The sequence below is a fragment of the Gracilinanus agilis genome, chromosome 2 (assembly GCF_016433145.1).
Source record: "Gracilinanus agilis isolate LMUSP501 chromosome 2, AgileGrace, whole genome shotgun sequence".
Lineage (NCBI taxonomy): Eukaryota > Metazoa > Chordata > Mammalia > Didelphimorphia > Didelphidae > Gracilinanus > Gracilinanus agilis.
Genome location: NC_058131.1, coordinates 503,554,917 through 503,577,390, shown reverse-complemented (window position 1 = coordinate 503,577,390; position 22,474 = coordinate 503,554,917). Strand labels below are relative to the sequence as shown.

Sequence of the window (22,474 nt, the reverse complement as noted above, 5' to 3'; positions counted from 1 at the left end):
TAAGAGATTGCTCCCAAAATGGAGTCCAAAAACTTAGCTGACTCGATGGTTGAAGTCTCGATGGTTGAGATGCAAAGGAATGGCTTTGATCAGGGAATCAGGGTTTCAGTTTCCAAAGAAAGATCCTCAGGAAGCCCTCAGGACTGGATCCTAGCTGGGATGTCCATCTCCTCTTTCCTCCTACATCTCCCCCTCTCTCCTCCCAGTCCTGCGCCAGAAGCCCCCTCTTCTCTCCTTCCTCTCCTGGAGAAATACCAGAAATCTCTCTGGTCTCAACTGTCACCAACTGTCAGCAACTCTTTCTCTGATTCCTTTTGTCCCATCCCCCTCGCACAAATCCCATCCTTACATAGTGAAAAAGAGTACAGGAAATGCAAGAGAAATCTGACTTGTAGTCCTGCTTCTGCCACAAAGTCACTTTGTAACCTGGTTGGCCTCCTTACTGGGCTTTAACTTCCTCCATTTGTTGAATTAGAAGGTTGGACTTTATTTAACACCTATTATATTCAAGATACCATGCATTGCTATGTAGAAATATAAAGAAAAATATTAAATGTTACACATTTTATTGATGCTCATTGTCTTGTAGAGGACCTCAAAAGTTTTTTGAGATCTAGTTATCTATGACAATTAAATGCGCATATATTTCTATATATACATACATACACACATATATCCATTTAATAACCTTTTTTATTTTTATTTTTTAAAGATACAAGAGGAAAGGAAACTCCTGCCTTGGCATTAACCCCAAAAAGCAACGTGTATCTTGGGAAGGTACTTCCACAGAAAAGAAACAATTGCATAAGCAATTTGAACGTTATTTTTCTAAGAAAAGCATACGTTCAGTTAGCATTGATGGAGTTGCTATTTGTAGCAAAGCTGAAATATTCTCACCTCACCCTAGTCCATTCATACCAGTGAAAGACTCTGATGATGAAGTTCCACCTTCCACCTCAAATTGGATGAATCCTTTGGGAGTTTATGATAAGTCTACAACATTATGGTTACAAGGACAGGGTCCTTCAGAACAAGAGACAAAGCAGCCTGTATCTCAGAAGGATAGTGAGGATGCTATTCTAAAATCTAAAGTAGAAGACTTTAACAGAAGAATCCGAGAGAATCCCAGGGATATTCAACTGTGGCTGGAATTTGTTTCTTTTCAGGTAAGTGTGTTATTATCCGATGCAAAATTTAGATACTTTTATTTTTGGGGAAATCCCTAAGTAAGTGCAAATAAAACAGTTGTTCCAGTTAACTGAATTATGTAGGCACTCGATTTTTTTCCCCTTATTCATTTTGAGTCATTTAAACAGTTACTTTCCTTCCATTCTAGAAATGAATGCATTTTGTCAATCAGTTAAATGAATACTATTCAATATGATGGTTAATAGTTCTTTTATGATGTAATTGGGATATATAAACTCATTATTTTTAAATGATGGGCATAAACTAAAAAAGAAGTTTATAGCCTGAACCTGACTATTATAAGATCTCTCAAACTTCGTTTTCTTAAAAACGGAAATTGTTAATTCTATTCTTTATCAAGGAAGTATTGGAATAATTATGCCTTTTTAATGCTTCTAGGAAGACTCATTTTGAGAGAGTGCATGTACTCTAAAGTAGGTTACCAGAGAATAACTCCATGTCATGTATCATTGTAACTCAATTTTCCTTTTGTTTTGAGGATCAAGTGATGAAAGAAACCAGTCTATACACCATCAGTGAGGGAGAGCAAGAATCTAGAAGAAAATCACTGAAGCTAATTCTGGAAAAGAAATTGTCCATTTTAGAACGTGCCATTGAAAGCAACCAGAACAGCGTGGAGCTGAAGCTTGCCAGGCTAAAACTCTGTGCAGAATTCTGGGAACCATCTACTTTGATCAAAGAGTGGCAGAAACTGATTTTTTTACACCCCAATAATACAGCCCTATGGCAGAAATACCTCTTATTTTGCCAGAGCCAATTTAGCACCTTTACAGTATCCAAAATTCACAATCTGTATGGAAAATGCCTCAGCACCCTGGCAGCGGTACAAGATGGGAGCATCTTATCTCATCCTGCATTGCCTGGAACCGAGGAAGCTATGTTCGGTGAGAGATCACTGTGAAATGAAATATAGAAAGATAGTTGTAATCAAGGGCACTTTTTGGTAAAAAAATAAGTACTGAAAACGTCTGGAGTCTTGCTTTTTGAGTTGATAAAGCAAGCATTGCTACCCCCATATGGAGGTAACAGATGCTCCTCTTTTGCAAAAGAACTTGTAATATAAATTGAGTGAATTGCCGATATTTCAGAGGAACCCAGAATATTAATATGAAGAACAAATAGATGTGAGGTTTTCTAAAGATAAATTCTTCTATCTTGTAAAATAAATTGTTTTTGAATTAGCACTTTGCAGCAGTGTAGAAAAGTTTAGTATGTGATATTTTTTCTCAGTTTTCTAGTTTTTTTTCCTCTACTTTATAGGGTATTGCCATTTAATGGATAAAAGAATAGACATTTACTGAGTCAGTTTGGAACCAAATGATCAAGTTGTCAGGCACTAATCCATTATTCCTATTTGAGGCATAAGACTCTGTACAAATTATTTAAAATGTGTTATGGAACATGTGCAACTTCTGGTGCAATTTTTGGTGAATGGATGTATTAGATGAATGAATAAGACATTTCTTTTTTTTCTTCTAAAACCCTTACCTTCCATCTTAGAATCAATGTGTATTGGTTCTAAAGCAGAAGAGTGGTAAGGGCTAGGCAATGGGGGTTAAGTGACTTGCCCAGGGTCACACAGCTAGGAAGTGTCTGAGGCCAGATTTGAATCCAGGACCTCCCTTCTGGGCCTGACTCTCAATCCACTGAGCCACCCAGCTGCCCCCAAGACATTTCTATCAGTCTTTAGAAAAGCTGATATTTTAGAGCCTGTATAAAGGAAATCTATTAAAAATTCATTTTGAAAGTTGTCTGTTAAGCTAAATCCACATTTTTTTTTGAGAAATAATTTTACTGACTTTTAACTCAAGGATTTACTGTTTTAATAAAGGGATAAAATGATTACTTGTCTTCTGCTTATGGATGATTGAATATTATTAGGTCAGTAGTTGGTATAAGACTGAAACAAATTCAAAGGCTCTATCATAAGATCTTGATTTGTTTATTACAGGCCATGAGTATATGATGAGATCTGCTGGTGAATAATGCCATCTAGTGCTAAAGTAGATAGAGGTCTTTTTCCTTTCTGGTAAAAATCCAATGTACTTGTATTTATATAGCTTTCTTAAGTACAAGTGAAACTTGACTTTATGATCGTTAATAATTAGGCTAATTTCTTAACTCAATTTATATACTGTGCCATTTGTAGTTTTAATATTTTAATCCAGCACTAGATCAGTTGTAAAAATGTGAATGAATGCATTTTGTTATTTGATTACTTAGGTAAACTAGAATATTAAATGAATATTTAAAACAAAAAAAATTAAAGCTTTTTTTACTCCTGGAAAAATAATTGAGAATTTTTTACTCTTTTGTCTTTAGCACAGTGAAATATTTCCATTTTAAACTAAAGAGAAATTTTTTCTGAATTTTGTATCTCTTTTGGAAAATGAATCCTTTCTTTTGAATGTTTTAAAAAAGTAATTTTCTCTTTCTCTTCTCTCTTTTATAGCACTCTTTCTTCAGCAGTGTCATTTTCTCAGACAAGCTGGTCACTCTGAAAAAGCAATCTCTTTGTTCCAGGCCATGATTGACTTTACTTTCTTCAAACCTGACAGTGTGAAAGATCTCCCTACCAGGGGACAGGTAGTAATTTCTATTTCCTTATTTCTAGTATTTCTTGTTAGAGGGTCATCTCAAAAATGGTGGAACTTGAGGGCTAGGAACAGAGACCAATGATGACTTGTAAAATGTTGGTTAGATGGGGAAATTCATTTTCTTTAAGTAATTTCTTCTAGCCTGTGCTGGTTAAATTGATTTTTTCCTGTGGATAAAACTTAGTAACCTTTTATTTACTAGCCAGTAGTCAAGAAACATTTATTGAATGCCTATTTTTTTACCTATGTACAATGAGTACTTGTGAGTGAGGCTTCTGTTTCACATCTGAGACAATTACTGAACAAGCTAGCAATAGCTCCAGCAGATGTATGGGAATGTTTGTGTGTAATATAATACTGCTCTAGTCACACACATACACACAAAGTCATGTTTATGACTAGGGCATTATAGTAGGAAGAGGTAATGTTGTATAATGGAACATAACCTAGACTAAAGTGATTAAAATTCAAATTCACAGTAATTCAAGTTAAAATTCTGCCACTAACTGGCTGTGAGACCTTTTATTAGTGTTTTAGACTCTCTGCTTATATATACAATGAAAGCGAATTGGATTAGATTACCTTTTAGTTCCTTTTTGTCTTTGATATTTTATAATAAAGAGCTCATTATGCGAGGTTAGAAGTCAATAACTTAGATATGTATGGTAGAAGAGTTTGTAGGATTTTAAAAGAAATATGATATAAAAATTAGATACAGTCATAGTTTATTAGGGGAAGTATATTTTAGATCTGTTCTATGCTTATTTTCTATCAGGCTTTTTGTAAAAAAAAAATCTTTATAGTCAAGCTGGGTGGTTTAGTGGATAGAGAGCTAGGTCTAGAGGTGGGACGTCCTGGGTTCAAATTTGGGCTCAGATACTTCCTAGCTGTGTGACCTTGGGCAAGTCACTTAATCCCCATTGCCTACCCTTTACAGCTCTTCTACCTTGGAATCAAGACAGAAGATAAGGGTTATTTGAAAAAACCTTCATAGCAGCAGTGAAAGGAAAACCTAAAAGTGAGGAGCCACATTTTAGGAAGTTTTGTGCCCCTTCCTTCTCATATAATACATTTTGTCCTACTGACTGATTGAACTTTTACTGTGGACAAACAATACACAATATCTATGGAGCAACATTAGAACTTGATCATCCTCTAGTCCTAAAACCATTTTTAACTTTTTTTCTTTCTTTGTTTTAAATCCCTACTTTCTATCTTAGTAACAAGTCCAAGACAGAAGGGTAAGGGTCCAGCAAATGGGGTTAAATGAGTTGACCAGGGTCAATACATCTTGGAAATGTCTGAGGTCAAATTTGAACCCAGATCCTCCCAATTCCATGCCTGGCTCTATCCATGCCTAGCTGCTCCTTGTGTTTAATTGTTTTACAATACTCCCTGTTCCCTACAATTCTTTATTTTAACTACTCAATTAACCTTTTAATCACCATAAGTCCCACTGTCTAAATTTATTCTTAGCCAGAATCACAGATGAAATCAAATGTCAAAGTTTGTTTTTTGAAAGTAATTCTATATGCTTGAGTTTAATCTTTTGCACATGAGAGTGCTTAGTTCTTTTCATAGTTACTAATGAATGGCAGCCTCGGGCAAGTGGATTTTCTAAAAAATAACTTTGGATGTTGTCATTTCTTTTCAGCAGTGTTTGCTTACTTTTATTAATATTAATTGGTAATTAGAGATATCAACTTTTACTTCTTTTATTTTAAAAAATGTTTAGTATTTATATTCCACCTGATTCTAGAAGGATTTAGGCAGGTTTCAAGTTAAGCTTATGTCAGAAATAGGACAGTTATAGATAAAAACTGAACAAAGACCACCTAAAGCATAGCAGCAAAGAGGTGCTACAAGAGAGCTGAGAGAAGCCAGTTACCACAGCTGGATAGTTTAGCTTTTACTTTCTTAGTAACTAAGGCCAAAAAGGAAGCTCTATGTTGCTTAATTTCCATTATTTTGACTGAAATCATACAAATCTGTCTGTAAGAATAAACTTTTTCCTAAAGTTAAGAAGGAATTTCATTGATCCTTTCAGTTAGAAAAAATATTAGTCTTTAGTTATCCAGTCCAAGTCCCTACCACATATAGGAATCTTCAGTATAATGCCATTGATGTTACAGTTTTCCTCCTTATGGTTACGTAGAAAGGATCTATAGTCCCTTTCCTAGATGATGAACAAATGTTTGTTATCTTTCCTCCCCAATTTCATTCTAGGTGAAACATTCTTAGATATTTCTAACATTTTTCACATGGCATGGTTTTAAAACAAATCATCTGGTCACCCTTCAGGATTTCCTCCACTTTCTTAGAATTCCTCCTAAAATATGATACCTAGAATAATTCTCTAGTTATGGTCTGAGTAGTGAAGAATGTAGTGAGACTATTTTTTAAATTAAATTATTTTAATCAGCAAAAATCTTCCTACGCTCCTTTCTCAGTTGAGAAATAAAAAATAATAAAACCTCTGCTGTAAACATGCCTAGGCAAGGAAAATAAATTCTAAATTGGCCAGATCCAAAATGAGTCCTTTACCTCTCTATCAATTCCTTTGGAATAGTTTGTTCATTATACTTACCATAATTCTTTCAAAGTCATTTATCTTTGTGGTGGTGTCATTGTATAAGTTGATCTTCTGGTTCTGCTCACTTTGTTCTGCATCATTTCATATTGATCTTCCTAGGGTTCTCTGAAACTATCCCTTTCATAATTTCTACACCCCTTTACAATTCCTTAAATACACAGAACTATTCCATCACATTTATATATGATAACTTGTTCAGCCATTCCTTAGTTGATGGAAATCCCCTTAGTTTCTAGTTCTTTGCTACTACAAAAAGAGCAGTATATAAATTTTTGTACAGCCTTAGAGTTATTTTCCTTAAGACTAATCCTTTCCTTAATATATCTTCCCTCTTACCCCTTTTTCCTTTTGTTTCCCTCTTTAGTGGAATGTATTTCTTTACCTAACTGTGTGTATATGTAGTCTTCTTTCTGTTTGACCAATACAAATGAGAGTGAGATTCAAGTGTAGTCCCACTCCTTCTCTATTACTTTCTTCTTATTTGTATAGACTTCTATTTGTACACCCTGATTATGGGAGATGATTTTCCCTAACATTCCCCCTCTCTCCCTCTTCCTCTAGTGTAGTCTTTTTGTCTCTCCTTTTGTCTTTTAAGGACATTAAGATGTAACAAAACTACTTTTAGAGCCTCTAAGTAGATGCTCTTTATGCCTTCTCTGCCCTTTATGATGATAATAAACAAAGACATGCCATCTTATATTAGAATGTAATCAGTTTATCTTTTAAAACATTTTTTGAATTTTATTTTTTCAGTTACAAAAACAATTTTTTAGCATTTGATTTTTAAAAAAAAAATTTGACTTACAAATGGTTTCCCTCCTTCCCCCCATTACCCTCTTTGAGAAGACAAGCAATTTGATATAGATTATACTTGTACAGTCATACAAAATCTGTTTCCATATTATCCATGCTGCAAAAGAAAATAGACCAAAAAACCCAGGAAAAATTAAGTTAAAAAAAAGTATGCTTAAATCTTAAGCAGTTTACCTTTGTTTAGATCCTTATGTAATTGTTTATTTGTTTGCTTTTTTTTGGTTCTCTTGACTCCTGTATGTTACACTCGGAAGTTTCTACAAAACTTTGGTCTTTTCATCAGGAATTCTTAAAGTCTCCTATTCCATTAAAGATCTATTTTTTCCCAATAGAATTATACTTGGTTTTCCTTAGTAAGTTGTTGTTTGTTATAAGCCTAGATCTTTTGCCTTCTGGAATATAATTTTCTTCTCTATCTACTACTTTATAGTGATGGCTGCTAAATTGTCTGTAATCCTGACTGTGGCCTCCTTGGTACTTTAATTCTTTCTTTCTGGCTGTTCACAGAATTTTTTCCTTTGGCCTGAGCATATTCTTTTTTGTTTTGTTTGTTTGTTTTTGTTTTAATTTTTTTTAAACCTTTACCTTCCATCTTAGAATCAATTCTGTGTATTGATTCTAAGGCAGAAGAGTGGTAAGGGCTAGGCAATGGGGGTTGTGACTTGCCCAGGGTCACATAGCTAGGAAGTGTCTGAGGCCAGATTTGAACCTAGGACCTCCTGTCTCCAGGTCTAATTCTCAATCCACTGAGCTACCCAGCTGCCCCCTGCCTAAGCATATTCTTAACCTATTTTCCAGATCAGAATTTTTTTTTTTTGCTGTGAGATATTTAATATATATTTTTTATTTTTTTCCAGACTTTTGACTAATATTTCTTGTTATCTCATCGAGTCATTGGCTTCTGTTTGGCCCATTGTAACTTTTAGGGAGTTTGTTGCTTGGCAAGGTTCTGTACCTCTTGTGCTAAGCTGTTAATTCCCTTTACAATTAATTCTTTCTTCCATAGTTCTCATTTCTTTTTGAATTATTTCCTCTAGCACTCTTTTATTTTTAATTCTATTTATTTAAAAATTTATAGATATTAATTACATATTAATTGGTATATCATATAACAGTAAAAACAGTTTTCTTAATTCTTGCTTCATATCTTTTAGTTGGATCTATAGTCAAGCTGTGTTTTAATTTGAAGCTTTGCTCATAGATATTTTGGATTTATTTTCTTTTTCTGGGTTTGTGTTTTGCATATCCCTGTCACCATATTGTGGTGATGATATTCATCATGTCTTGATAATTTTTTTGTTTGCCCTTTTTTTGAGCCTACTTATAGGGGGCCATGCCTCTATATGATTTTTTGGGGTCCTGAGCGGCGTGGTGGCATAGGATGGTTAAGGCAGGAGAAAGAAAATGAGAACAACTAGACTAGTGGTTAGCCCATGCTGTCCCAAAGTCTGTGGGCTTGGGAGTTTATTATATACTGGTTTCAAACAAAGAACACAGCTATGAAGGGGTAACAGATCATACATAACCCATTAAAGTCTAAAGAGTAAACGTATAAGTACCAAGACAATGGCCAAATTCCAACCATCAATTAGTAGGGATAATTCTGGGAGAGGAAATATTTTTATGGAGATGCTCACTTATTGAGTTCTATCTTCCAGGATTATAGGCACCTGGACAAATAAAGTCAAGACTAAAAGCGCCATACTTATCTAAGTATGCAGACTTATCTTAAGTAATGTTTGTCAGGGTCCAGGCTTCTTAATTATCAAGGAGAGGAATCATTAACTCAGTAGATGCTGGTCTGCCGCTTCAAAGTTTTCCAATAGGAGTTCTAAGAAAGGTGGGGATCAAAACTGAGTCAAAAGAGGAGCCTCAGATTTTTATCTTAGATGGCCCATTCTGTCTGCATTCCTGACATGCAGTGCAGAAAAATCATACACACAGTTTTACTTGCCAATGATTTTGTAATGGGATCCAGATAAAATATCTGTTACAGACTCTGTTTCTCTAAATGACTCCTAATAGCCTCTTGGAGGGATCAAGTTGATTTTGGATTAACCTACCTGCTGGTACCAGAGCCTTTTGGGGCTCAGGTGACCAGGACCAAACACAAAGACTGCCTCAGCCTGGATTGGTCACATAGGGAATCCAGATAACAGGCCCTAAATTTGATCCTATTTCTCCAAAGGCTTTAATACATAGAACGGCTTCCCACACTTACTTACTTTGTTTCAGACTTTATGTTAGAGTTGAGCTCTGTTCATTTCTGGAGGGAAGGTCTAGGATGGTCCTGTTGCTGCTTTCTGGTATTGAATGTTATGTTACTGCAGGAATTCTAGGACAACTTGGACTGGGGACCTGAAAACTTTCACTGAACCTAAGTGATCTGATCTAGGGCATAGTATAAATGCTTCTACTCATGGTCTGAGCTCTCTACAAGTTCTTGACTTGGGTGTCATTATTGTAGGTTTATTCTGGTTGGAACTACAGTAGACTACTGTTAGACTCAACCTTCACTAGACAGGCTGAAAAACTCTGCTGGATCAGAATGACAACTGATGGTTTCCTTTTTGTCTGAGCTTCTTGCTTTGGTTATTCTGCTTCAGGCTTCAGTCGTGGCTGGGCACTGGCATCTTAGACCTTGCTGTTCTTGGGGTCACAATCACAGCTACTACTTGTTTTGAATTGGATCCTTGCAACCTAGGGACTGCAAACACTCCTTATCCTGGAATACCACCCAAGTGTAGGTCCCTGTAGAGTTTGCCCTTGCACTGGGCAGTGAGTGACTGAGCTACCAGTTTGGCACCTCTTTCTGCACCTTTCACAATTCTGTTTCTCCGGAGTGGATCTAAGGCTTCATTTTACTCTGCTGGAATATTTTGTGTTGTGTGTTCTGGCCAGACCCCATTTCCACTGTACACAGACCTCTCTTTGTTCTTTGAAAATTGATTTAATGTGACTTTTTTGTTGAATTTCCCAATCTGGATTTGATCTAGTGTGTTTTTTAGGTTTGTTTGGAGGATTTGGGGCTGGAGGTGAGATGTTTGGAGAGTCTTGCTATACTTCCTACTATTCTGTAATCATTTTGGCCCTGCCTGTGCTGGGGCTGATATTTCTCTGGATGTTAGTACTCTGGGTATCCTGGAATGAACAGTGGGATCAAAAAGATTCAGGTTCTGGTTCTTAGACCTTCTAATATATTAGCTACATGATGTTGGCAAACTCATGAAACTTTTCCGAGTTTTAATTTCCTCATTTATATAAAGGAAATATTATCTGCCCTACTTGCCTTACAGAGTGGCTGTGAAGTAGAATGAAATCACATGAGACTATTTCTGATAATTGTAAAGGCCTATACAAATGTAAGATACCGTTTTTTTCTTTTTTTCTTTCATTTTTCTATCATTTATCTAATCTGCATATATCTTATTTATTTTTATAGATGAAATAATTACACGTAATTATTTTTATTTTTATCTTGGTACAATAGCCTTTGCCTAAGTTTGTGCTCCACTGGTACTTTGTGAACCTAGGGTTGCCTCCATGGCATATGAGTCATTGGATTAGGATTTTAGATGAGGTGTTAATGAGCTGTATGCCTGTCATCCAGGCACAAAGGATCGGCTTAGCTAATTAATTAGGCTTGAAGAGACTTATCATTGGATTGACTGCAAATTGAAGAATTTTGGGGGCTTCAACAGCTTTACATTTGGGATCAGCTTCAGTAGAGGAAGACACATATATATGAAAATACAGGTTCTTGAAGTATTACTTTGTATAATTAATATACTTGAAAATTTTATTAATTTTATTTTTTTTTAACAGCCACGGCACACTGTTGAACTTTTAGGCAACTAAAACCTAATGTTTTTAAAATCTTACTTTCTCTTAGAATTAATAGTATCAGTTCCAAGGCAGAAGAGTGGTAAGGGATAGACAGGTGGAATTAAGTGACTTTCTCAGGGTCACATAGATAGGAAGCCCCTCAGGCCAGATTTTTAACCCAGGACTTCCTGTGTCCAGGTCTGGCTCTCTGTCTACTGAGTCTATATGCCTCTCGTGATCACTGCTTTTCTTAGATATTTACAAACCATATTAGTACATTTTTTTTAAGATTTCCAGTTTAGTCTTTAACTGGGAATTTTAAATTTGTCCTTTTTCTAGTGTTTTTAGTTGCTTGCCTAATTCATTAATTTGCTTTTTCTTTATTTTTATTGATATAAGCATTCAGAGATATAAATTTTCCCTTAAGTACTGTTTTGGCTGTATCCCATAAAATTTGATGTGTGGTATCCTCATTGTCATTCTCTTTAATGAAATTATTGATTGTTTCTATAATTTGTTCTTTGACCCACCCCTTTTTAAGAATTAGATTATTTAGTTTCCAATTAATTAATTTTTTTTTTAATTTTAAACCCTTTACTTCTGTGTATTGACTTATAGGTGGAAGATTGGTAAGGGTAGGCAATGGGAGTCAAGTGACCTGCCCAGGGTCACACAGCTGGGAAGTGTCTGAGGCCGGATTTGAACCTAGGACCTCCTGTCTCTAGGCCTGGCTCTCAATCCACTGAGCCACCCAGCTGCCCCCTCCAATTAATTTTTAATTTGTAATTCCATGGACATTTATTGATTATAATTTGTATTGTATTATGATCTGGAAAGGATGCATTTATTGTTTCTGTTTTTCTGCATTTGGTTATGAAGTTTTTATGCCTTAATACATGATAATTTTTTTGTGAAAGTATCATGCACTGCTGAAATGAAGGTATATTCCTTTTTTTATTCTCATTCAGTTTTCTCCAGAGATCTATTAAAACTAACTTTTCTAAAATTCCACTCATTTCCTTTACTACTTTCTTGTTTATTTTTTATTTTTGTTAGATTTACCTACATCTGAGAGGGGAACTTTGAGGTCCTCCGTTAGTATGGTTTTACTGTCTATTTCTTCCTGATCCTCATTTAAATTTTCTTTTAAAAATTTGGAGGCTATACCAAATTTAGTGCATATATGTTTGGTAGTAATATTACTTCATTGTCTATAGTACCTTTTATCAAGATGTAATTTGCTTCCCTATTTCTTTAAATTAGATCTATTTTTGCTTTAGCTTTCTTTGAGATCATGATTACTATTCCTGTTTTTTTTCACTTCAGCTGAAGCACAGTAGATTTTGCTCCATTCACTTATCTTTACTCTGTGTATGTCTTCTACCTCAAATGTGTTTCTTGTAAATATATGTTAGTACATTTTAAGCCATTGCCAATAATCGATATCAAATTCTCTTGTATATATTTTCGCCTTTTTGAAACTTGGGTCAGCATTTCTAATCTGTAGTCTTTTAACATATATCCTGTTCCCCATGATTTTTCAAAAATGATTGACAAAGATTTTATGATATTTCAGTTCTGTATATTGTAATTTTTTCCCCCAGAGTTTGGAGACAAACCTTTTTAAAGCAGCTTGCAAATCTAGGTTTAAATTTCTCCTTAACTATTTCTTCCATACTTTTAAATTTAAGTTCTTTCTCTTGATAAAGAAGTCATTAAAAAAAAAGGAGAAATTGGGTAGTTCTCCTTTCTCTCTGTCATTCATTAACATTATACCATTCCTTTCAAACTTAGCATAGCTATTCCTTATTCTGTTCTAAAAATGCCTGATAGCCTTTTAAAAAAGTTTTATCAGTGTGTTTTGTTTCTACATTATGAACATTTCCAGACTTCCCTTACCCCATGGGAGCTCTTGACTTACAAAGTAAAACAGTTATGCAGAACTAACAAGACAATTTCTTCATCTGAAAGTGTATGTAACTTTCCACATCTGTAGCTTCCTCTACCTCTCTTTCTTTAAAAATTTTTTTTTAATTAAACAATCAAGGGATAGAATCAATTACAAAAAAATAAAATAGATAGCTTCGATTAAATTAAACTGAAGAGTTTTTGCACAAACAAAAGTAATGTATCAAGGATAAGAAGAGAAATGTAGTCAAATAGGGAAAATATAGAGAGATTGATTAGTGGAACAAATTAAATACTCAACATACAGAAGCAAGGTTGAAGCCCATTTGAACAGAGGAGTTTATATTTTATCCTAGAGGCAATAGGCAGCTCCTGGAGTTGGTTGAATATTTTCACTTTTGTGCTTGAGGAAAATTACTTTGGCAGCAGTGGATAGGATGAATAGTATTGGTGAAAAGACTTGAGATAGGTAGACAGTTAAGCTGTAGTAATACAGCTAGGCAAGATATAACAAGGGCCTAAACCAAGGTGGTAGTTGAGTAATTCTGTAAGTGGAGAGGAAACAGATGTGAGAGATATGATGGTAGAAATGGCAAGATTTAGCAACTGATTAGATATGTGAAGTGAAAGAGAGTGCAACATCCAGGCTATTACCGAGATTACAAACCAGAGACACTGGAAAGACAGTTATGATTTTGTTGGAGATAGGAAAATATGGAAGAGTGGAGGATTTAGGGAGAATTCAGCTTGAGTTATGTTGAATTTTAGAGATATCTGGGATATCGAGTTTGAATCTAACAAATTATTGCTAATGTTGGACTGAAGTTCAAGGTCGACACCCTAGCTATCTATTATAGATCTGGGAGTCACCTGTATCTTGTATCTGTTTGAGAGATTTCCTTGTCTAGAGAGAGTGCTCATGAGTTTCTTTTAAGAAAAATTCATAGTAGACATAAGAATTTTCCATTTTGTATGTCTGTTAGTATTTTAGGAATACCTATTAGTTGGGAAATTGATAATGGAAAAGATATTCTCAAAAAGAGAAGAGTCCAGAAGGCATTTTAGGTAGCAAACCTCTGACTTACTTGCATGAAGTGATATGGCTGGCCAAGACAACAGCAAGTTAGCATATCAACTTGTTTGTAAAATTATATGAAGAAGGTTGATAGACAGTTGTGAGTGATATGATCTCATAAAGAAGAGGGATTCACTAGAGGTTAAAACAATTGAAAGTCTGGAAGTTTGAGGGTTAAGCAAAAGTAATCCCCAGGACATTTAAGCATGAAAGTAGAAGGAGGACCACAAATAGAATAAAAATGAAAAATTTTATAAAAATCATTAAAACAAACTTCTTCATCAAGAACAATATTTTGACCATAATATCACAGTCCCAGATAATGCTTAAAAAGACACTAAAAATGAGAAAACAGTTGGGTTGAACCAAGTGCAAATCATAGAACTGAATTGGAGGAGACACAGTTGTGAGTGGGGTGGTGTTGTTGACTACTGTTCAACTCTTTGTGTCCTAGTTTGGGGTTTTCTTGGCAAAGATACTAGAGTGGCTTGCTATTTCCTTCTCCAGCTCATTTTATAGATGAGGAGCTGAGGCAAACAGGGTTAAGTGACTTGCCCAGAATCACACAGGTAGTAAGGGTCTGAGGCTAGATCTGAAACTCATGAAGATGAGTCTTCCTGATTATAAGCCTAGTGATCTATCTATTATTTCACCTAGCTTCCCTCTGAGGGTATGGAGGAACCAATTATTTTTAAATGTCTGAAAAAGGAGAAGATACCAAAGGTGTAGGAAAAAAAAATCTCTGACCTCATAAATGCCAAAAAATGGTGAGTGAAAGAGCATCAATAACCACTAATATATAAGCCTTCTTCTGTCAATACAAAATCTTTGTAAAAGTCCCTCATTTATGTGAACATCCTTGATAAGGGAACAAGTAGACTTTTGTTTGTCAACAATGTTTCAGAGTTGCATCATTTTGTAATCGACTGAAAGAAATAGACACTATATAGTTACATTGTGCTTATCGTTTGTTGATTTTGAAAAAAAGGTTAATTTGGTAGAACGTTAAAACAGAAATAACTGCTTAACCACCCTCTGAATATAGATGCCAGTCTTATGGACTGAGACAGGGAGATAGGCGCTTGTCTAAGTGTGATAGAAGAGATGTAACATAGATTGAAGTTGAAAAGGAATTCCCTGTGGATGGTGAGGTCCTCTATACACTCTTGTTTGTAGATGACATTGTGCTGATTATATCAATCTTCAAACACTACTGACTACTGGAAGAGAGCTATAGTCATTCAAATGGAATTTGATCTGATTTTCACTTGGAAAAAATTATGTGATAAAGAATGAATAGAACTTGAATTTGGAAGGACAACCACAGAGCTAGTCCATCAGTATATAGATCAGATTCAGTACAGAGGAACAGTGAGTTTAATCCAAAGTCAGTTTACTAAGTTCCTTTAATGACCCCACACTTCTGTGAAAGCAAAGATTTCTCTTTTTTAATACCCACATTCTACCAGTGTTTGTATAAGGAGGTGACACATGGAATGCAACAGTCTCTGAAGAAGTAAACATCATTATCACCTGGAGAGCAATATAGAAGGTCATAGTGGATGTGATCAGGCAACCACAAACATCCAATTTCAGAAAAGAACATCAAGGAAATTCAGGATAGGAAGGGAAGATGTGCTGGTCATGGGACAGATGGACAGCCAGGCTGCTCCTCTGGTATCTTTGCAATGTCCGGAGAAAACAAAGCTTTTACCATGTTAGATGAATTGTTTGTGGCAAGGCCATTGAAGGCAAAAGCCACAAAAGATCGGTAACTAAGTGGTGTAGTAAAGAGAGTGCTGGATTTGGAGTTAAGAAAACTGAGTTTGAATCCAGACAAGTCACTTAACTTCCTTGGTTTCCTTATCTGCAAAATGGGGATAATAATAGCACCTATTTCACAGGGTGGTTGCGAGGATTGAATGAGAGAACATATATACAGCACTTTACAAACTTTAAAGTACTCTAGAAATGCTATCTACTTGTAGAAGGAACTTCCAAATCACTGTGCTTACAGATCCATTTGAGGGTCCCTCTTGGTTATGGGGTCTGCTGTAGAGGATTGTGAAAGTCTGCTTTCCTCTATATTTTCTCCAGTGCTATTATTCTGTGTGTAAGAACAGCACTGTCAAGAAGATTTTATAGAAATGAGACAGCAGACATATAGGTCAATAGTTCATATATATTTTTTTCTCTTTTTAATGAAAGCACTGTTCATGATTGTTTGCAATCTTTTGCAGTCTTCTCCTTTGAAAGTACTTGAAAATCAGTCCCTGAATGCCTTTAACATTGTGCTAAATCCAGCATGGGGTAACCATAACCTCTGCAAAAATCCTACTCAGATTCTTTCTCGTGGTGTCGTGATGACCTAGTGTTCCCAAAAGAGCAATGAAATTCAAACTCTTTTAGGTTCCTCAAGACCAGAAAGGCTTTGACTAGAGGCTTAGTAGGAAACTTGTGTTATTGTCTAAGAATAAGGTTAGCTAAATATGAAAGACCCCATTACTAGAATGCTGGCTGTCAGGGAATAAATTTGGGGAGCCATAGTAACCCGCGAAGTGAACAAAAGTACTAAATGACCCATAGTTCTGTGTATTGAAATGAAGGGATGGAGGTAGGATGGTAGGAGAAAGGAGAGAGGAAGGGAAAGGAAGAGGTAGCGTCCCTAGCCCCAGCGGGGAAATTGACCAGAGCCCACAAATGAATGATCAGAGAGCAACTTTAGGGTTTGAATAGCTAGGTTTTATTTTAATTAGAAAGGGAAAGGTCTAGGGAAAACTAGGAGGTAGGAAGAAAGGGAAAAAGGCGCCAAGAGAGAGATCAGGGTCTGCGAGAAAAGGTGCCAAACTTTTCCTTTTATACTTTCCCTGACACCTCCCACAAAGGAAGTGGGAAGTGTCAGGGGAAGTTGTAGCAGAGAGAGTCCTGGGAGTTGTAGTCTCCCAGGGCTTAAGATAATTCCAAATGACACACAGTTCTCTGTGACTCCCTTCTTCCATAGCAGTGATAGCAAAATGGAGGAAAAGAGGTGTAGGGATTAAAAATTAATGGTTTGACTAAAATATATGAAAATTATACATAATATGGTAGTCGCCAATTCAAAGTATTATTGCTCAAAGTCGAAATGACTTTAATAGCTTTTATTTACAAAAGAGGTAGAAAGAGTGAAAGAAGGAAATACAAAAGGGTAGAGAAGACATTCACTTATCTAGCTAAATATTGCTCGGTGCTTGACTCAGCCGGGACTTGTTGACCTTCAATGGAATTAAACTCTCTCCAGAAAACAGGAAGGGAAAGCCAGCTACCCACTCACCCAAGTTCCCTCCAAGAGGCAGGTCAAGATGATGACTTGAGCTGAAGGTGATTCCTGAGGCCAACTGTCTTCCTTGAGCTTACCTTCTTCTTGAAGCTGACTTCTTTCTTGAAGTCCAACTCCTTCTTGAAGTTGACTTCCCCTAGCCCCAGAAATTTAGGGCCTTTAATATTGGCTTCTTATCTTTTCCCCTTTTCACAAGGGCCAATCACAGCTTCCAAATTGCCCAGCACTGCCCTGGGGGCAGTGTTTGTGGGAACCACATCTCACCTGGAGAGGTGAATATTCATCTAAAGAGTTCATAGATTCCTGGCTGAATGAGGTGTGAACTCTCATTTCCTGGCTGATTGAGTTGAAAAAGTAGAGACCTCCTCCACCTAGTGCTAAGTAGAGTGTTCAAGCTTTTGTCAATTCAATTAAAAATTAGACAAAGGAGAGTTAATCCTGTCTTCACAATTTGGTGAGGTAGTAAGTAGGGGTACTTAAGTTATTGTTAACCAAAGTGTTAACTCAAAATAGACAAAGGGAACAAAGGATTTCCTTTCACAAATGTAAACTGAGAGAACAAAGAATTCCCTTTTACAGAGTGTAGGGGATGTCAAGAATTACTCTGATTTTAGACCACATACAAAAATTAACTTAGGCCCTGCAGTTCTCAATATATGACTTTTGTTCAATGAAAGGTTCAGTGATATTACTGGAGCAATTGTAACCACATGCCACATTATTTTTTATATTTATTTTGCTTTCTCTTCCTCCTCTTGACAACACTTTCCCCTATTATAAGGGTACAGAGTACAGTACTGAAATCTAATTTCAAGGGCAAATAATTTTCACAACTCCCTCTTTAGTGGAGGTGGAATACATTTTAGAGTACAATACTAACATTAACCCATTTATCTTGGCCTGCCCATATGTGACTCTCCTCTTTTGAAAATATACAGAATTATTCAAGATTTATGTTGTATGATCTTTTCTCTCAATTCCTTGTGCAGTACACAGCTCGCAACCTGCTCATTCTTATTATATTTTTATAAAACTATTATTATTAATCAAAGAGCAGAGAATACTATTAATATTGCTATTGTAATCATAATTATTACTATTTCAAAAGATGTGTGATCTCATCAGTGTGGTTACTCTAGAAATGCAGATAATTAGCCCATCCATATCTGTTCATCTTGGGATGATTCTTTTTGTTCATGTCCTGTCATAGCTTTTCCATCAAAGATATATCAATCTAATACAATGGAAACCTTCTTTCTCTGGGACTTTTAAAACACAACATTGTGTTGGTGGCAGAACAGTACTTAGGGTTTCTTTTGGTGTTCTTTTTCCTTGCTACATGACCATTTTCTGATTATACATTTCTTGAATGGTATCTTTTACATCACATATTAATTGTCACTTATATGTTACAACTCATTTATAATCGCCATGTATCTCTGTTGCCTTTTGAGTTATCTGAACATCCAGTACCCTGGCTTTATATAATATAGAGCCAAGCTTTTAGAAGTCTTTTTCTTTTTTTTGCATATGTAAAGATAATTTCTATTTCTGTAGGGCTTTAAGGTTCACAAAGTACTTTTCCCATAACAGTCCCATGAGTGGTAAATGACCTAAGTATTATCCTTCTATACATGTAGCAATCTGAGGCCTAGAGAGAACGAGTGACTTGTGCATAGTCACACACCTAGTAAATGTTAGATCTAGGAATTGGATTCATGTTCCCTGATACAGATCCATTGTTTTTTGTATCATACTAATTCCTAAGTGCTTTCTTTGTAACAACCCTTTTGAGCTATGTAGTATAGCAGGAGCAGCATTATCACCATCATCATTTTTTTCTTCCTTAGGCTCTTTGAGTTTAAGCTATTTGCCTGTGGTTTTCTAATTTTAAGTCCAGTGCTGCCGCTGTTATGTTCCATGTGATAAATCTGTTCCAGGAGATGAATATTTTTATTCTCATTACAAAATAGGAAGTTCATCCTGGCCCAGAATTTGTAAAACCTGCCTAACAGCTCTGTCTGTCTGCATGCCCTTTGTACACCAACTACTCATTTATGTAATCTTTACTCATTTTTCTTCATCCTAACAGGTGGAATTCTTTGAGCCCTTTTGGGATAGTGGAGAACCTCGAGTTGGAGAAAAGGGAGCAAGAGGCTGGCGAGCATGGATGCACCAGCAAGAGAGGGGTGGCTGGGTTGTCATTAAACCTGGTAAGCTGTTAAATGCTCTCATGCATTTTTCCAACCTTGGAATTTTTGCATTATTTTCTGTTTACCTATATAGGCTTTTGTTTATTGGTAGACTGGGAACACTCCACAAATACCTGAGTGTCAAAAGCACTGTAAAGTCATATGTCATATGAAAATGTGGCTCTGCTTTTTTTCATTCTTTCATAACTTAGAAGCTATAAAGTCATCAGCTGTACTTTCTTCCAGTAAGTTACACACTTGAGGGTTTCAGTTTCTTTCCAGATGAAGTTATTTTAATTTTTCTTTTTTATAGATTGCTCCTGCAAAAGTTATAATCTTATTCCTAGCTTTTTTCCTTCTATTTTTAGGGTGCATTTAAGTCAGTTTTTTTTGTTCCCTTTGCAGCTCACAGGCTGACAGATTATTTAAAAATATTTGCCTTTTTTAGAGTATTGTAAAAATAATTACTAACTAGCATTTATATAATACTTATTCTGGATGGCCCGAGGATTATTTACACTTTTGCTTTGAGGTATTTTGGGATAGTCAGCATGATGGAATGAAAGAACATTGTTAGCATTAAATGTAGGTTTTCCCAGGGGCTCTTCTGCCACTACCAGCTGGGTAACCTTGGACAAGTCATTTTCATTGGTCTCACTTTCCTCATCTGCAAAATGGAGATAATAGTTGGACCACCTGCCTCCCAAGGTTATTGGGAAGAAAGTGCTTTTGAAGCTATAAAACATGAAATTATTTGATCTACTATTGCATTGCTTTATCCACTAAAATAGTGACCTTAGTTGGAGTGATAATGTGGTAGTTACTTAAAAGATGGCCAGCTATACTGCATGTAAGCTTTGGAAAAGAAATTAGAAAAGCATTGTACTTCAAAATACTCAATTGGGATACTACTGCTTTGTTTTCCTTTAAGCTAACAGTGCACTTATATAGTCAGTTTTTTTATGTTTATTTCATTCCAGTTTGATTTATTTAATTGTAAAAACTTAAGTTTGGCTTATTGAATAGAGAGCCAGGGCTGGAGGAAAGAGGGCCTGGATTCGAATCTGGATTTAGACACATCCTAACTGTATGACCCTGAGCAAGTCACTTAGACCCACTCGCCTAGCCTTTACCCCTCTTCTGCCTTAGAACTGATACTTAGTATTGATTCTAGGACAGAAGGTAAGGGTTTAAAAAAAAAAAAGGAAGAAAAGCTTGTAGGATAATGAATTTGGATTTGGAAAGAGACCTTAAAGTACATCTATTGCAAACTTTTCATTTTGCAGAAAAGAAAACTGAGGCCAAGGCAGTTTAAAAAACTTGCCTAAGGTCACATAGCTAATAAGTGGCAAAGCCAGAATTTGAACTCTGAGCTACCGTATTATTTTTATTTCCAGTTGAAAGTATTAATAAATTCAGAAGGGAAAGTGATGTTTCTGCCTCTGAGGAAGAGTTATGAGTTTAGACTCTGTCCTAAAGAAGCCACTTTAATTCTACATAGAACTTTGCCCTTGTGATTAATGGTGTCTCTTTGGGGGCAATGTTTTACACAGAGATTTAAGCGTTCTTTGAGAATTAAGGAAAAAAAAAGAAAGAAAGAAAAATAGAGATCTTCTGCTCTCAGGGATATACTCACCAGCATATCATTTAGTCACATCATAAAATGAAAATGAAATTCATATTTAAATGTAAAATATAAAAACCATTTAATACTATGTGGAATGAACAAATGAAAGAAGTTACTTCCAGGTATCAAAGCACTCAGTTTCTCTCGAATGAATGAGTCAACATTATTTAGCGTTTTATAACCTTTTTTTTAAGTAGCCAGATTCTTTTGAGTCTTGTCACATATTTTATGTCTGTCAAACAGTTGTGAGGTTGACAAAATGTAAAACGTACATCTTCACAGTAATAACTAGGGAACATATTTCAAAATTACCAAGTTGACCACATTTCTTGTGAAAATTACCCAAATGTATTTGGTTACAGTCACTCACAACACTAGTCTTCTCAGGGAAAGAAGCATGCCACCATTTATGCCACCTACCATAAATGTTTCCTACTGCCATTGTTTGCTGATAAGAAGCTTTGCTCTTAGCCTAGTCTGTCCTCTTCTTTATCCAATTTGTAAGGACTTATACTTTTGGTTTGGAAATTAAGCATTGTTTAAAGAAAAGTTTGAAAATGCCTTATAAATGTAATTGTTTCCGGTAAACTATAGCATGGTAATTTCTTCCAAGCACTGCTGTTCTCCTGAAGAGGAGGTGACATTCAGGATAAGTTTTTTTATCACAAATTCAGGCAGCATTTTTCTTTTTCGTCTTTCTGTCTCTTTATCTTTTGCTTTTTCAATCTTAACATCTTAAAATCTGTTTTTGGCTAATTGAAATCAACATTACTTCTAAATAAACTCTTTGCCTTTGTTTTACCATTGAGTGGATTTTTTCAAACTCATCTCATTTACTTGAATTCTCTAGCTATTAAATTTGTGTCTCAATTAAGAAACTAGGTCTCACCACCTAGCTGGGTGACCCTGGGCAAGACACTTAACCCCCATTGCCTTGCCCTTACCACTCTTCTGCCTTAGAACCAATACACAGTATTGTACTCTGAGCCAGTTGCCTCTGTGCTGATAGTCGTATAGAATGGTTCAAAGGAATGTTTTATTTGTAGGATTTCAGGAGAAGATAGTTATTGGATTATGTTGAAAATTGATTTTTTTTCCTCCAGTAGTCATTAAGGCTAGACTTTTACCATTGTTCCATAGAAAAATACTTGGCTAGAAAATTCTGATGTCATATTGCTATTTAAAAATGTCTTTACTTTCACTTTTAAATTGTTTTGTAGTATTTTTTAAATGGAAATTTATAAATGATTCATGAATGAATAATTCATTCCCTACATAACAATTAGAGAAACCAATTAAAGTGACTTATAATGTTT

General features: G+C 35.5%; 1 protein-coding gene across 3 annotated transcripts in view; it reads left to right on the top strand.

The window, feature by feature from the left end:
- NRDE2 (NRDE-2, necessary for RNA interference, domain containing) overlaps positions 1-22,474 on the top strand; it is a 77,689-nt gene that overhangs the window by 32,764 nt on the left and 22,451 nt on the right. For all 3 annotated transcript variants that reach the window (XM_044665006.1, XM_044665005.1, XM_044665004.1), the window contains 4 exons: positions 713-1,166; positions 1,688-2,093; positions 3,662-3,795; positions 19,432-19,552. In XM_044665006.1, coding sequence (XP_044520941.1) covers positions 713-1,166; positions 1,688-2,093; positions 3,662-3,795; positions 19,432-19,552 — 1,115 coding nt within the window. The remainder of the gene's footprint in view (positions 1-712; positions 1,167-1,687; positions 2,094-3,661; positions 3,796-19,431; positions 19,553-22,474) is intronic.